This window comes from Meriones unguiculatus, chromosome 7 (assembly GCF_030254825.1).
Source record: "Meriones unguiculatus strain TT.TT164.6M chromosome 7, Bangor_MerUng_6.1, whole genome shotgun sequence".
Classification (NCBI taxonomy): Eukaryota; Metazoa; Chordata; class Mammalia; order Rodentia; family Muridae; genus Meriones; species Meriones unguiculatus.
The window spans coordinates 822,559-839,491 of NC_083355.1; the positions used below are offsets into that span (position 1 = coordinate 822,559).

Below are 16,933 nucleotides of genomic sequence, written 5' to 3' on the forward strand. Positions count from 1 at the left end.
CTCCTCCCTCCACCCTCCACCTTTGCCTATTCCACCGCAAAGAGAGCTCCCTTTCCCACCCACCCATCATCAGGTTGCAGCTTCCTCCAGTGTTACAAGTTTATTAACCCCTAAACATTAAGTGAAAATACCTTTCTGCTCATCTTAGGAAGACATTAGGAACTGTGCTTATTTTAAAAAATAGCTTGTTAGTTTTCTATGAAATTTTTTTCTTTGTTTATTTCCTTTTAAAATATTAATTACATATTCAGAGAGATTTTTGAAACCAAGTATTGCTGTGCAGTCCAAGCTGGCCTCACCGTTCTCCTTTCTGTGTGCTGGGAGTGCAGCCGAGCACCCTGCCTGGCCCACACTATACTCTCTTTTTTATGTGTATGAGCATTTTTTTTTTTTTTTGCCTGTATGCATGTGCACTGTGTAATGCAGTCCCCACAGAGTCCAGAAAAAGGTATAAGATCCTTTGGGAGCAGAGTTTCAGACAGTTGTGGGCTGTTGTGTAGGTACTAATAATCAAATGTCAGTCCCCTGGAAGAACAGCCAGTGCTCTTAACCTCTCCGCCTTCTCTCCAGCCCATCGCTTCCACTACATTCTTAGAACACTGAAGCCCTTGCTTTAAAACAAATTTGGAGATTGTTGGGGATAGCTGGTGTTTGTTTCCAGCTCTGGCTATCTTCTCAGAGAGGGCTTGCCTCCAGTCTACTGTATAAAATGTCCCTCACAGTAATATTCTCTGTCTCATACTAGGATGTTTTATATGACATCATTACCAAATAATACTGCATTGCTCACTAATTGGTCTTCGTTTCTCTCTTCATAAAATTGTAAGTCATAGCCATGATTTTTGTCTGCTTTGTTGATGGCTTGTAAGACTACTACCTTGAATAGTTCCTGAAGGGCATGGTAAGTTCTTAGTAAAAGTCTGCTGAATGAATGAGAGCTTGTGTTTTAGAAAACAGAAGAAAGTGATGCTAGATGGGCTATACAAAACACAGGCATCTCCAGAACTTCATCCTTTAGAGTGCAGTGCACACGTATTTATTTGGAATTGTCCCCAGGCAAATAAACATCCCTCTTCCTGTTTTGTTCATCTTCACCCTCTCATGTACATGCCATTTTTACCATATCCTATTCTATATGTTAGAAAATTTATGAAGCCTCAATGTGGAAAAGAAAGAACTAGAGTGAGTATGATGAACTGGGGGAGAATCTTAATATGTTGGCCTGAGAAAAGACTCAGGATTTTTCTTTGTACCAGAAGGACTTGTTTGAAAATGCTTAGTTTTTCTTTGTTATTTCCTTAGTCTACCTGACATGTGCTGGTTGTTGTGAGGGTGGTTTGTTCGGAGATCACTGCTTGTTATTGACAGTCCTTCCCAAGATCGAGCGAAGACACTATTTATGCTAAAGAAAACCGAGCCATGTGTTTTCTCTTTGCGCATTTCAAATAAATCTTCCTAGTAAAGAGAAAGCCTGAGTCTTTTCTCAGGCCAACATATTAAAATTTTCCACAGGTTCATCTTACTCATTTTTGTCCTTTTATTTTCACATTGAGGTCTCACATATTTTCTAACATATCTAGTGGGATATGATTTAAAACATCTACACAAACATGGAAAGTTTCTATCTGACACTAAAATCATCTGTGAGAATGGTATGCTATACCAGTGATCACACGTGCCAAGATGAAAACATAAAACCTTGCAGCAGCGTGCTATCGCAAAGAAGCACTGCCAATGAGCGTCTAAACTGACAGTTGTCATTTCAAATGTGATGAAAAACTTCAATTCTTTCATACAGAATGTTATCCAACAGAATTTTCACCTGATTGTTGAGTGTTAATCTCTGTTTTGTTTTGCCTTTTTCTTCCTCTTTATTATAAAATTTTCATAATGTCCATGAATTACTTTGTAAAGATCAAGTGATATCATGCCAGTTTTATTACCATAGACAATACAGGAAAGACTGTAAATAGTATTGTCTGACCCTTGCTGTCAAGCACCAATGATGTGTCCAATAGAGTTACTTTTTTCTCATCCCCTGGGCTTTTCCCTATTATTACCTGTGAGAAGTTGATTGCTAAAAATTATTATCTTGATTCCTAAGTGACTTTTAAACATAAGGCTCCAAATATTCTTTTGTTTTTTATCTCTATTCTATTATAGTTGGAATATGTAAAATGATAGTAACAATCTTTAGTGCTAAATATATCCAGAAACTTGACTATTATTAATCACCTACCCATCACAAATCCAGCGATTTATGCTTTGCATTACTGCATTGTACCTAATAAGAAAGCAAGAACACATCTTCTGTGTTTTAAATGACAGATACTGTCTCATGGAAAAAGTCTATGCCAGAAGCTCAGGTACTTCAAGGCCTTTTCAGAATGAGTGTGTTTCCCTGAGAAAAATCTCTGATGCAGTGTCACTGTTCTACCTGGGCCTTGCTGTTAGCACCTAAAACTGCCAACAGATGTCATGCAATGACCTCCAGCCAAAGGGTAAGTATGAGCAGATTTTACTCTACTCATGTTCATGTTCTTGTATGTATGCATACAAGAAAAGATGAGTGGGAAATGTAGTGATGTATTTTTTAATAAAAGTTTTAGACTTAAACAATCAATGTTGAATACATATGCTAACATTTAATGGAATTATGACGATATTTGTTTTAGAAATATTCAAAAATAAAATTCCTCACAAATAGAAAGACATAGATAGATAGATAGATAGATAGATAGATAGATAGATAGATAGATAGATAGATACGGATTTTTAAATTAAATATGTGTGCTGGTTGGTGGTGGTACATGCCTTTAGTCCCAACAATCAAGAGGTAGAGGCAGGCAGATCTCTGAGTTCGAGGCCAGCCTAATCTACAAAGCAAGTTCCAAGACTCCAAAGCTACAGAGAGAAACCCTGTCTCAAAACACCATAAATAAATAAATACACACAAAATATCAATAAAATGACATTTTTACTGAGATTTTATTATTCTTCCTGGTCTATGGAAATTAAATATTCAAGACATCACTTAGCCAAGATGAGTATTATGAGATTAGTAACTTTCACACATTTGTTCAAGCCTGAATTTAATCATATATTTATGATTAAAGATAAAAGACAGTCTGAATACCTAAGCAAGGCTGAGTTCAATACCAAAGAAGATATGGGAGGTAGGTTGAGACTGTAGAAAGAGGAAGACTTGGCCTGAAGTGTGGGCTTGTAATTTTCATCACTTAGATGTAGTGGCAAAAGAATAGCCAACTTGAGGTCATCATGGGCTAGACAAATAAACACCTAGATAACATACAAAAATATATATAATATAGATGATGGTGATAGATACATAGATGATAGATAAAACACTGATGATAGTTAAATAGATAGACATAAATAGATAACAGATAATAGATGACAAATAGATAGATGATAGACAGATATAGATGACAGACAGATGATAGATACATACATACAAGGATAGATAGATAGATAGATAGATAGATAGATAGATAGATAGATAAGCCCAGTGAAAGTTTGAGCTGCAGTCACCTTCTGATGACAATGGATTTATCAAGTGGGTGTAAGTTCTCCAGTGATCATAGACTGGGGGCCCAGGCAAATGGTGGTGCTCAGTATATGTGGGGCAGTAGTATCAGGAGACAGTACTCACTCAGACAAAAAAAAAAAAACAGAAAGTAGAAAGACATTGTTCAAAGGTCTACAAGCACATGACTCAAGACTTTCTGAAGTTAATAGTTTCAGCAGTACAGTTGATAAGAGGAATAAGACCTAATGGTCTGTAATGAATTGAGATTTCCATGAAAGCTCATACAGATTTTGAAGGCTCCCAAGAGAAAGGAATGATCCTTGAACTGATAAACATGACACACATTGCATACTTGGCTGAAATGTTCCACTAAATCCCATAAATATGAATAGTTGCTATGTTTCAGTTGAATATGCAACTATATTTTTAAAATAACTCTCTGATGTAAATGTTTCAAAATGACAGGTAAATAGTTTAATTTCAAAGTCAAGTAAAAACAATATGAGTTTTGAAAGCATAATTTATAAACTAGAAACCTGTTAGGATCTATCAATAAAGTTGAGAAAACTTTACCTTAGCCTGGCTGATGATTTTAACAAATAAAAAGTCTCTAGCTTCTGGTCTTAATTCTTCATGGAACAAAATACTGAACAAACATAAAGGAAAATTTAGCTTTATTTGGTGTTTTTAATCTCTCTCAAAAGCCCAGACACTATACATGAGGTAAAAAATAATAATAAACAAAGAAATATTGCATAGAAATATTTTTTAGGTTTTGTCCATAATTATTCTATTAAAACAGTTGTACCAACGTAAGTCCTACCTGTGCCTCCTTTCTCAATCATTGTGGTTTAAACAAAAAAAGACTACCTTTGTTTTGATAACCAGTAAAAGACACTTGTTTGTGGAACTGTAGCCGTCAGCCAAGTATATTACAATAATCAGAGGCTAGTGACTAAGATACGACTCTGAAGACTGACTTGCCACTGAAATAGGAGATAGTGGGCACTTGCTCTACCTCTCGGTGCCTCAGGTTTCCCACTTGCAAGTGCATATAGGACCATAAGATGTCTGCATGTATTTCTTGTACTTTTTCTTTCTCCTTTTTATCTGTTTGCTTGTTCTTTTGTTCTACTCTGGTTTGTTTTCATTTTATCTTATTGTTTCACTGTTATTACTGTTTATTGTTATTTATCATTTTAGATGTTTGCATGTGTTCTAAGGAGATAGAGAAACAATGTAGGTGAGAAAGTGGGGAGCATGTGGGAGGAGTTAAGAAGGGAAAACTGTAAACAGAATATGTCTTTTTTAAAAGATGGCTCAGAGGGCTGACGATTCTTGCCTCCGTGCCTGAAATCCTGAGTTTATGCTTGTGCTCACGTGGCAGAAGTAGAGAATCAAGCACCACAAGTTGTCCTCTGTGTGTGTACATATGCGTATATATGTTCACTTATATTATATTATATTATATTATATTATATTATATTATATTATATTATATTATATTATATTATATTATAATGGCACGTGTGTACACACACATACACATAAATAAAAACATACATATATAAATTTAAAAATAAATGAATAACGTGGAAATAATAGGCCTCCATACTTAGAGGTTACGGTTACGATAAGGATTGTGGTAATACATACACAGTACACTTAGAATACTGCTTGGTGCATGTTGAAAGATATATATTTGCTTAATTGTTTATAATGAGTAAAACCACAGGAAGATATGCAATGCCACATTTTAAGTGAACAAGATTAGAAGCTAGATAGTAACAGCTCAAAAACTAAATAGCTGATAGAGAATGCAGATCTGAAGTGAAGGAGAAGGGAGGGTGCAGTTTGTAGTGAAAATGTTTTGCAGGTTTTCTTTAATTTTTCCATAACTTGTTTCATAAAGATGTTCTCGCCTGCACACCTAACTAAAACCATGAATATATATGGACATATAAGCATATATCTTCTCACTCTAAAATTCTTCACATTAATAAGAAACACATAGGCATTAGGTTAATTGAATATTTATGAGAATGCTCATCGTTAATGATTTGCATTGAATTCTACAGTTCAAGTGTCCCTGACATCAACATTTAAGTTTGGAAATTTTCTGACATTGGTGATGAGAAACCACACTTCAATTACAACATTCATCCTCCTGGGACTCACAGAAGATCCTCAGCTGCAGGTCTTGATTTTTATCTTTCTACTGGTCACCTACCTATTGAGTGTAACTGGTAATTTAACCATCCTAACCCTCACAGCAGTGGATCCCTACCTTAAAACTCCCATGTATTTCTTCCTACAAAATTTCTCTTTCCTAGAAATCTCATTTACAAGTGCCTGTGTCCCAAGATTTTTATACAGTATTTCAACCGGAGACAGAACAATTACATACAATGCATGTGCCGCTCAGTTATTTTTTACAGATCTCTTTGGGGTAACTGAATTTTTTCTTCTGGCTATCATGTCCTATGATCGTTATGTGGCCATCTGTAAGCCCTTGCATTACATGACCATCATGAAGAACAAGGTGTGCAGAGCAATGGTAATCTCCTGCTGGCTGGCAGCGCTCATGGTTATCCTGCCGCCACTTAGCTTAGGCTTCCGTCTGGAATTCTGTGACTCTAATATCATTGATCATTTTGGATGTGATGCAAGCCCTATTCTGAAAATATCATGCTCAGACACATGGTTAATTGAGCAAATGGTAATAGTCTCCGCAGTATTGACCTTCATCATTACTCTTTTGTGTGTAGTCTTTTCTTACATATACATCATCAGGACAATTCTAAAATTCCCTTCTGTTCAGCAAAAGAAAAAAGCGTTTTCAACTTGCTCTTCACACATGATAGTGGTTTCCATCACCTATGGCAGCTGCATCTTCATCTACATCAAACCATCTGCAAAAGAAGCAGTAACCATCAATAAGGGTGTTTCAGTGCTTATATCTTCCATATCACCTATGCTGAATCCTTTCATATATACCTTAAGGAATAAACAAGTTAAACAAGCTTCTCTTGACTTACTCAAGAAAATTGCATTTCTTTTAAAGAAGTGAAATGTGCCTAAGTTAACAAATCAAAGCATCCTCTCTCCTAACCTTTCCATACAAATAACACGCTTTATACTTTCTTAGACCACAGGTAATCATGTTGACCTCTTATGGATTTTGTTCATTGTGGTGTTTTTGTTGCTGCTGCTGCTACTGTTGCTGTTTGGTTTAAGTTGTTTGTTTGTTTATTTGTTTTGAAACAGTGTCCCACCATGAAGCCCAGGCTGGCTTGAAACACACAGAGATCTGCCTGCCTCTGCCTCCTGAGTACTGAGATTAAAGACATACACCACCACACTCTGATCCTCTTGGTCATTAATTTCCCATTAATTCAATTGCCAAGAAAATAAATACTGAAGGATGTGACATGTAAAATCTGTCACTTTTAATCTTTTAACCATAAATAGTCTCAATAAAGTCATATTTTCCTTGGTTTTTTTTTTTTTTTGGTCCTTTTTTTTAAAAAAAAAAAAATTTATTTCCTGTCACTGAGTTCATAGCTCTCTGACCACTTCCTCCTGGGGGAGGGAGGTGCAGCCTAATAGGCTAGGGTCAAATAGAAGGGGAGGAAAACCTCAGAGGAAGGGAATAGGGGGAGAAGAGGGAGGGAGGGTGGGATTGGGAGGAGATAAAGGAGGAAGACACAGCCAGGAAACAAACTAAATAAATTGTGATAAATTGTAATAATTTAAAAACAACAAGAAAAAAATCAAAATGAAACAGAGGAGGACTTTGCAGCCAGTCCTGAAAATACCTGACAAAACGGAGTCATATGAAAGGGGAGGAGGTCCTCCCCTATTAGTGGACTTGGAAAGGGGCAGGGAGGAGATGAGGGAGGGAGGGTGGGACTGGGGAGGGAATGAGGGATACAAATGGGATACAGAATTAACAAAATGTAACTAATGAGAAAAATAAAATTATGGGAAAAAAAGAAAGAAAGAAAGAAAGAAAGAAGGAAGGAAGGAAGGAAGGAAGGAAGGAAGGAAGGAAAATTTATTTTCCCATCAAGTATTTTATTTTCAAAACTTTATTGTTTTTAAAGTATATTTTTTATTATTTTTTACTCACCTTACATTCTTGTTGTAGCCCCACTTGTTATCCTTTCCTAGTCCCATTCTGCCTCCCTCCCCTCCCCCCTCCACTTTTCCTCAAAAAAGTGGAGCTCCCTTTCCCATCCAGCCCAACTCATCAAGTTCCATCAGGACTGAGTGTGTCCTCTTCCCCTGTGGCCTAGCAAGGGTGTCCCTGCAGGGGAGAGTGATCAAAAAGCTGGCAAGTGAGTCCATGTCCAATGCAGTCCCCACTTCCCTTACTAGAGGACTCACATGAGGCCTAAGCTGCCCATCTGCTAGGGGGCCTAGGTCCAGTTCCTGCATGGTCTTACATTGATGCTTCAGTCCTAGCAAATCCCTTTGGGCCCTGGTTATTTGGCTCTGTTTGTCTTCCTGGGAAGCTCCTGTCACATCCAGATCCTTTTCTCTTTTCTCCCACTATTCCACAAGACTCCCTAGTATCATCCAGTGTTTGGCAGTGAATCTTGGTATCTGTTTTGAAGAGCTGTGGGTAGCTCCTCTCAGAGGACAACTCTGCCAGGATCCTGTCTGCAAGCTTAGCAAAATATCATTCACAGTGTCAGGGGTTGGCACTCTACCATAGGATAGGTCTTTGGTTGGGCCAGGCATTGGTTGAGCATCCCTCAGTTTCAGCTCTATCTGCTCTATCTTTGTGCCTGAACATCTTTTATTACTTTTGTTTTTATATTAATTACAGTTTATTCACTTTGTATCCCAGCTATAATCCCTCCTTCATTCCCTCCCAATCCCATCCTTCCTCTCTCATCTCCTCCCAAGCTGGAAACATCCCAGATGCTCCTCAGTGGAGGAATGGATGCACAAATTGTGGTTTATCTACACAATGGAATATTACTCAGCAATAAAAACAAGGAAATCATGAAATTTGCAGGTAAATGGTGGGATCTGGAAAAGATCATCCTGAGTGAGCTATCCCAGAAACAGAAAGATGCACACGGTATATACTCACTCATATAGACATATAATATAGGATAAACCTACTAAAATCTGTACACTTAAAGAAACTAACCAAGAGGGAGGACTCTTGCTAAAATTCTCAATTCCTATCCAGAAAGGCAAAGAGGGTGGACATCAGAAGAAGAAGAAAAGAGGGAACAAGTCAGGAGCCTGACACAAAGGACCTCTGAAAAGTTCTGCCCTGCAGACTATCAAAGCAGATGCTGAGACTTATGGGCAACCTTTGGGCAGAGTGCAGGGAATCTTATGAAAGAAGTGGGAAACAGTAAGATTTGTAGAGGACAGGAACTCCACAAGGAGAGCAACAGAACCAAAAATTTTGAGCACAGGGGTCTTTCCTGAGACTGATACTCCAACCAAGGACTATGCATGGAGATAACCTAAGACCCCTGCACAGATGTAGCCCATGGCAGTTCAGTATCCAAGTGGGTTCCATTGTGATAGGAACAGGGACTGTCTCTGACATGAACTGATTGGCCTGCTTTTTAATTACCTACCCCTGAGGGGGAAGCAGCATTACCAGGCCACAGAAGAAGACAATGCAGACACTCCTGAAGAGACCTAATTGACTAGGATCAGAAGGAAGGAAAAGAAGACCTCCCCTATCAGTGGACTTGGGGAGGGGCATGCATGCAGAGGGTGGAGGAAAAAAGGGATTGGGACAGGAGGAAGGAGGGAACCACAGGGAGAATACAAAGTGAATAAAGTGTAATTACTAAAGAAAAAAAATGTAAAAAGAAAGAAGTGATAAATATAAAGAAAAAGAAAACACAAATGAGGGAATCATGGAGAGGGAGAATTTAGGAAAGAAAACAGGAACTACAGAGGTAAGCATAACCAACAGACTACAAGAGATGGAAGAAAGAATCTCAGGTGGGGAAGACACAACAGAAGAAATCGATGTACTCATCAAAGAAAATGTTAAACCTAAAAATTTCCTGACACAAACCATACAAGAAATCCAAGAAAACATGAAAAGACAAAACCTAAGAATGATAGGAATAGAGGAAAAAGAAGAGTCCCATCTCCAAGGGCCAGAAAATATTTTCAACAAAATCATAGAAGAAAATTTCCCCAACTTAAAGGAGATACCTATAAGCATACAAGAGGCCTACAGAACACCGAATAAATTAGACCAGAAAAGAAAATCCTCCCACCACATAATAATCAAAACAGTAAGTATACAGAACAAAAACAAAAAAAAAAAAAAATACTAAAAGCTGCAAGGGAAAAAGGCCAAGTAACATATAATGGCAAACCCATCAGAATCATACCTGACTTCTTAACAGAGACTATGAAAGCCAGAAGGGCCTGAACGGATATCATGCAGACCCTAAGAGAACACAAATGTCAGCCCAGGCTACTGTACCCAGAAAAACTCTCAGTCCTCATAGATGGAGAAAACAAGATTTTCAATAACAAAAACAAATTTCAACAATAGCTACACAGAAATCCAGCATTACAGAAGATGCTAGAAGGAAAAACACAACATACAACCCAAGCAAGCCAACAGCCAATATCAAACTCAAGGAGAGAAACTTAAATCAGTCCCACTGGAATCAGGGACAAGGCTGCCCACTCTCTCCATATCTCTTCAACATAGTTCTTGAAGTCCTTGCTAGAGCAATAAGACAATTAAAGGAGATCAAGGGGATTCAGTTTGGAAAGGAAGAAGTCAAAGTATCACTATTTGCAAATCATATACCTGAGTGACCCTAAAAACTCTACCAGGGAACTCTTACAGCTGATAAACACCTTCAGCAAAGTGACTGGATACAAATTAACTCAAAAAAATCAGTAGCCCTCCTGTACACAAAAGACAAAAGGGCTGAGAAAGAAATTAGGGAAACTACACCTTTCATAATAGTCACAAAGGACATAAAGTACCTTGGTGTGACCCTAACCAAGCAAGTCAAAGATTTGTATGAAAGTCTCTAAAGAAAGAATCAGAAGAAGATATCAAAAGATGGAAAGATCTCCCATGCTCATGGCTTGACAGGATTAACACAGTAAAAATGGCCATCTTACCAAAAGCAATCTACAGATTCAATGCAATTCCCATCAAATTACCAACACAATTCTTTACAGACCTTGAAAGAAAAATTCTCAACTTCATATGAAATGACAAGAAACCCAGAATTGCTAAAACAATCCTCTACAATAAAAGATCTTCAGGAGGTATCTCCATTCCTGATCTCAAACTGTACTATAGAGCAACAGTAATAAAAACTGCATGGTACTGGCATAGAAACAAAATGGTGGATCAATGGAATCAGATAGAAAACCCAGAAATAAACCCATACACTTATGGACACCTGATTTTTTTACAAAGATGCCAAAACCATACAATGGAAAAAAGATAGCATCCTCAACAAATGGTGCTGGTCTAACTGGATGTCTACATGCAGAAAAATACAAATAGATCCACACTTATCACCCTGCACAAAACTAAAGTCCAAGTGGATCAAAGATCTCACCATAAAACCAGACACACTAAACAGCTTAGAAGACAAAATGGGGAAGAGCCTAGAATTCATTGGTACAGGAGACAACTTCCTGAACAGAGCACCAACAGCACAGGCTCTAAGAGCAACAATCAATAAATGGGACCTTATGAAACTGAAAAGCTTCTGTAAAGCAAAGGACACTGTCATCAAAACAAAACAGCTGTTCAGGAAGTTTTCCCCTGTACCAATGAGTTCTAGGGTATTTCCCACTTTTTTTTCAAGCCGATTTAATGTGTCTGGTTTTATGTTGAGGTCTTTGATCCACTTGGACTTCAGTTTTGTGCAGGGTGACAAGTATGGATCTATTTTCATTTTTCTACATGTAGACATCCAGTTAGACCAGCACCATTTGTTGAAGATGCTATCTTTTTTCCATTGTATGGTTTTGGCGTCTTTGTCAAAGATCAGGTGTCCATAAGTGTGTGGGTTTATTTCTGGGTCCTCTGTTCGGTTCCATTGATCCACCATTCTGTTTCTATGCCAGTACCATGCAGTTTTTAAAACTGTTGCTCTGTAGTACAACTTAAGATCAGGGATGGAGATACCTCCAGAAGATCTTTTATTGTAGAGGATTGTTTTAGCAATTCTGGGTTTCTTGTTATTCCAGATGAAGTTGAGAATTTTTCTTTCCAGGTCTGTAAAGAATTGTGTTGGTAATTTGATGGGCATTGCATTGAATCTGTAGATTGCTTTTGGTAAGATGGCCATTTTTACTATGTTAATCTTGCCAAGCCATGAGCATGGGAGATCTTTCCATCCTCTCATAGGACAAACCCACTAAAACCTGTGCATCTAAAGAAACTAAGCAAGAGAGAGGACCCTAACTAAAATGTCCAATCCCCATCCGGAAAGGCAAAGAGGATGGATATCAGAAGAAGAAGAAAACAGGAAACAACCTAGGAACCTACCACAGAGGGCCTCTGAAAGCCTCTGCCCTTCAGACTATCAAAGCAGATGCTGAGCCTGATGGGCAACTGTTGGGCAGAGTGAATGGAATTTTAGGTAAGAACTGGGAAATAGTAAGAGCTGGAGAGGACAGGGTCTCCACAAGGAGAGCAACAGAACAAGAAAATTTGAACACAGGGAACTTCCCAGAGACTCATACTCCAACCAAGGACTATTCACGGAGATAACCCAGAACCCCTGCACAGATGTAGCCCAGGGCAATTCAGAGTCCAATTGGGTTACATAGTAATGTGAAGAGGGACTGCCTCTGACATAATCTGATTGGCCTGCTCTTTGATCACCTCCCTCTGGGGGGAGCAGCCTTACCAGGCCATAGTAGAGGACAATGCAGCCACTTTTGATGTGAACTGACAGACTAAGATCAGAAAGGAGAGGAGAACCTCCCCTATTAGTGGACTTGGGGAGTGGCATGCAAGCAGAGGGAGGAGGGAGGGTGGGATTGGGAAGGGAGGAGGGAGGGGCTTATGGGGGGATGCAGAATGAATAAAGTATAATTGATGAAATTTTTAATATATATATATATATATAACTAATAACTATGGCTTTATAATATAAATTGATAAATATTATTGAAAAAAAAAAAACACCTACAGATTGGAAAAGGATCTTCACTAACCCTATAATTGACAGAGAGCTAATATCCAGAATATATAAAGAACTAAAGAAGTTAAAAAGCAACAAATCAAGCAATCGGATTAAAACATGGGGTACAGAGCTAAACAGAGAATTCTCAGTAGAGGAATACAAAATGGCAGAGAAACACTTAAAGAAATGTTCAATGTCCTTAGTCATCAGGGAAATGCAAATCAAAACGACCCTGAGATTTCACCTTATTTCCATCAGAATGGCTAAGATGAAAACCTCAAGTGACAACACAGGCTGGCTGGAGCCCTCAGAAGACAGTTATGGTCTCAAGTTGGGACAGTCATTGGTTGGTCATTTCCTCACTCTCTGCTCCCTCTTTATACTCATACGTTCTGTAGGCAGGACAAACATGGGGTCAAAAGGGCGGGTTGATGTTCCCCTCCCTTCATTAGCACTTCTTGCCTACAGGAGGTGGCCACTTCAGGCTCCATTCCCCCACTGCTAAGGGTCTCAGCTAGGGTCACTCCATAGACTCTCCTGATCCTCCCATGTCCCAAACATGTCACTCTGATGATTTCCATTCTCTCTCCCAGTCTTCCATCCCCACTCCCACCCAGATCCCTCCCTTCATCTACTTCAGATGTCTGATTTCCCCCTGTGAGTGAGAATCCTCCTTTTTGCCCTTTTTGTTACTTGACATCTGTGAGTCTGTGGGTTGTAGTATGTTTATCCTGTACTATATGGCTAATATCTGCTTATAACTGAGTACATAACATGTTTATCTTTTTGGGTTTGTGTTACCTCATTCAGGATGATCTTTTCTAGTTCTGTCCATTTGCCTGCAAATTTCATGTTGTTCCTGTTTTTAATAGATGAGTAATTTTCCATTGCACAAATGTATCACATTTTCTTTATCCATTTTTCAGTTGAGGGACATTTGGGTTGTTTCCAGATTCGGGTTTTTACTAATAAAACTGCTATAAGCATACGAGATCAAGTGTCCTTGTGGTACGGTAGAGCATCTTTTCGGTATATGCCCAGGAGTGCTATAATTGGGTCTTGAAGTAGAACTATTCCAAATTTTCTGAGAAATCCCCAAATTGATTTTCACAGTGCTTGTACAAGTCTGCACTTTTACCAGCAATGATGGAGTGTTCCCCTTGCTCCACACCCTCATCACCAGGTGCTGTTTCATGAGTATTTTTATCTTAGCCATTCTAATGGGTGTAAGACGGACTCTCAGAGTAGTTTTGATTTGCATTTCCCTGATGAGTAAAGATGTTGAACATTTCTTTAAATGCTTCTTGACCATTAGTCTTCTGTTGAGAATTCTCTGTTTAGCTCTGTACCCCAATTTTTAATTGAGTAATTTGGTTTATTGGAGTCTAGTTTATTGAATCATTTATATATTTTGGATTTCAGCCCTCTGTAAGATATAGGGTTGGTGAAGATCTTTTCCCATTCCGTGGTCTGCTGTTTCGTCTTCTCAATAGTGTCTTTTGCATTACAGAAGCTTTTCACCTTCACAAGGTCCTATTTATTAATTATTGATCTTAGAGCCTGGGTTGTTGGTGTTTTATTCAGGAAATTGTCTCCTGTGCCAATGCATTCAAGGATATTCCTTGAATCTCACTGAAGAGGTAAAATACAATAGCATGGGGGAGAGGGGAATGGAGCAAGGAAACAGGATGGAAGAGAAGGTCAGGGGAGAAACAGGAGGAATTAAGCATGTGGAGGGCAGAGAAAGATAGAATTGGTAGAGACCTGGAATCAACAGGAGGGGGCATCTCTGAGACAAGCTAGAAAACTAGGACAAGGGAGACTATGAGGAATCAATGAAGGTAACTCTAGCTAATACCTTTGCAATAGGGGATTCAGAACCTGAAACAGCCACCACTTGTAACCAGGCAAGACCGCCAATGAAGAGATTGGGACACCAATGCACAAAACCTTTGTGCTACAATTTTCCCTGCCTACAATTTCCCTCTACAGGGATAAAGATGGAGCATAAATTTCGGGAAGGGCCAATCAATGACTGGCCGAGCTTCAGACCCATGCCATGAGAGCGAGCCCACCCCTGACACTAATAATGATATTTTGCTATACTTGCAGACAGGATCCTAGCATAACTGCCCTTTGAGAGGCTTCACCCAGTATCTGATGGAAAAAGATGCAGAGATCCATAGCTAAACATTAGACGGAGCTTGGGAAATCCTGTGGAAGAGAAGAAGGATGGATTGAAGAGCCAGAGAAGTCAAAGACACCACCAGAAACCTACAGAATCAACTAACTGGGGCCCGAGAGACTCAACCACCACCCAGACAGCATGCTTTGGATGGTACTAGATCCCCTATACATAGGTAAAAGAAATGCAGCTTGGACTTCACATAAGAACCCTAACAGTGGGAGCAGTTGTCTCTGTTTCTGGTTTCTGGTTTGTTTTGTTTTTCAAGACAGGGTTTCTCTGTGTAGCCTTGGCTGCTCTGAACTCGATTTGTAGTCCAGGCTGGCCTTGAACTCATAGTGATCCACCTGCCTCTGCTTCCCTGAGTGCTGGAATTACAGGTGTCCAATACTGTGCCCATCTTATCTCTGATTCTGTTGCCTGCCTTTGGATCCCTTTCCCTTAATTGGGATGCCTTGTCTACCATCAATAGAAGAAGATGCGCCTTGTTCTACTCCAACTTGATATGGCAAGCAGGGGTTGATGTACATGGGAAGCTTCCCAGTCTCAGAGGAGAAAGGGAGAGAGTAATGGGAAGGGAGGATGGGAGAGGGAAAGACTGGGAAAGAAGAGGAAAGGGAAGCTGTGGTTGGGGTGTAAAGTAAATAACAAAATAATTTTTAAAAGAATATGGACTAACTTAGGTATCTCATTTTTTATCAATCTACTATCTAACAATTTTATATGTACATATAAAACACTTTCTGATTTAATCCCATCCTCTGTGCTCTCATATTTCCTTCTTCCTCTATATATACTTTTTCAGTGTTCTTCAGTGTTCGTGTCTTTGGTTTTGTGCAGGATAGGGGAGGGAGAAAAGAGGGAGAAGAAGCCAATGAGGAGCATATTTTAATATAGAATATGATACAATTACATATTTTGACATGAAAAGGTATTTACACTTATCTACTAACCACCTTTGAGTATATTTCTACTTACTCAAATCAAAACACAGATATAAAACAACTTTATTATCTTTATTACCTCTGAGTCAAGTCAAATAAAGAATTTTCTGAAAATTCTGAATTGACCTTTTGTCAGTCAGTTACTGATTTGTATATAGAATGTGGCTAATAAAACTATTGCATCTTATTGTCCCCAAGGGCACAAGTCCCACATTGCTACTGTTTGACATTCTGCCAAAATTTAGTTACTATTACATTCATTAATCAAGTTTGTGTTTGGCCACAAAGGACTCTCCTCTTTATTCTCTATATATCCATAAAAGATTATCATAATAAAACAATAACCTTTCTTCACAACTTAAAATTCTTTTTGTTTAGAGAGATTGGAAATTATCTACAAAAATACTCTGAAAATCATTTTATTGTCTTTATTTCAGTTTTAAGACATAATAAATTAGTTACTTAGTTTAGAGTAGAATACACTCTTTAATGTGAATCAGTTAACCAAAAAGAGCATTATCTTCTACAAAATAATTCTCTACAACTGTGTACATTTTCATAAGGTTTGTGTACACATTTGATCACAATTATACTTTCAGCTTCACCTTCAGAAAAACCAAGATTCTGAATCAACTAAGGTCATGATTGCCTTCCAGAAGAGTAAGTATGCTTTAGCTTAATTACTTCAGCTTCTTTCTTCATCCACCATTCTATTTTCTTAGACTCTATAACAGTTACACTTACGATTTAAAAATCAAAGGTAGCAAAAATCAGAATTGCTAGATATGGAAATATATTTATGATGTCATTTTCTGTACTGCAAAAATTAAGTATGAAGGAATAGGAGCCATTAAAAAAATTTATACATGCACCATCAAGAAGAATATGGTCATATCTTGCTCCCTCCTTCTATCCTAATTATTTAATCCGTCAATCATATCACAGATTTTCAAGAAATATGCTCTAATAAATTTATGAGTACTCTTGGAGACAGGGTAATTTTAGAGGTAAACAGAAGTGACTGACAATTGCATACCTTCTGCATAAAAACGGAAACTGTAATATCCTTCATGAAATTTTCAAA

General features: G+C 38.3%; 1 protein-coding gene across 1 annotated transcript; it reads left to right on the plus strand.

Annotated features, from left to right (window-relative positions):
- The first annotated feature begins 5,681 nt into the window (after positions 1-5,681).
- LOC110542431 (olfactory receptor 6C68-like) lies at positions 5,682-6,620 on the plus strand. Its single transcript, XM_021629023.2, has one exon. It carries the CDS (start codon positions 5,682-5,684, stop codon positions 6,618-6,620), a length of 939 nt encoding a protein of 312 aa, XP_021484698.1.
- Positions 6,621-16,933: the final 10,313 nt, after the last annotated feature.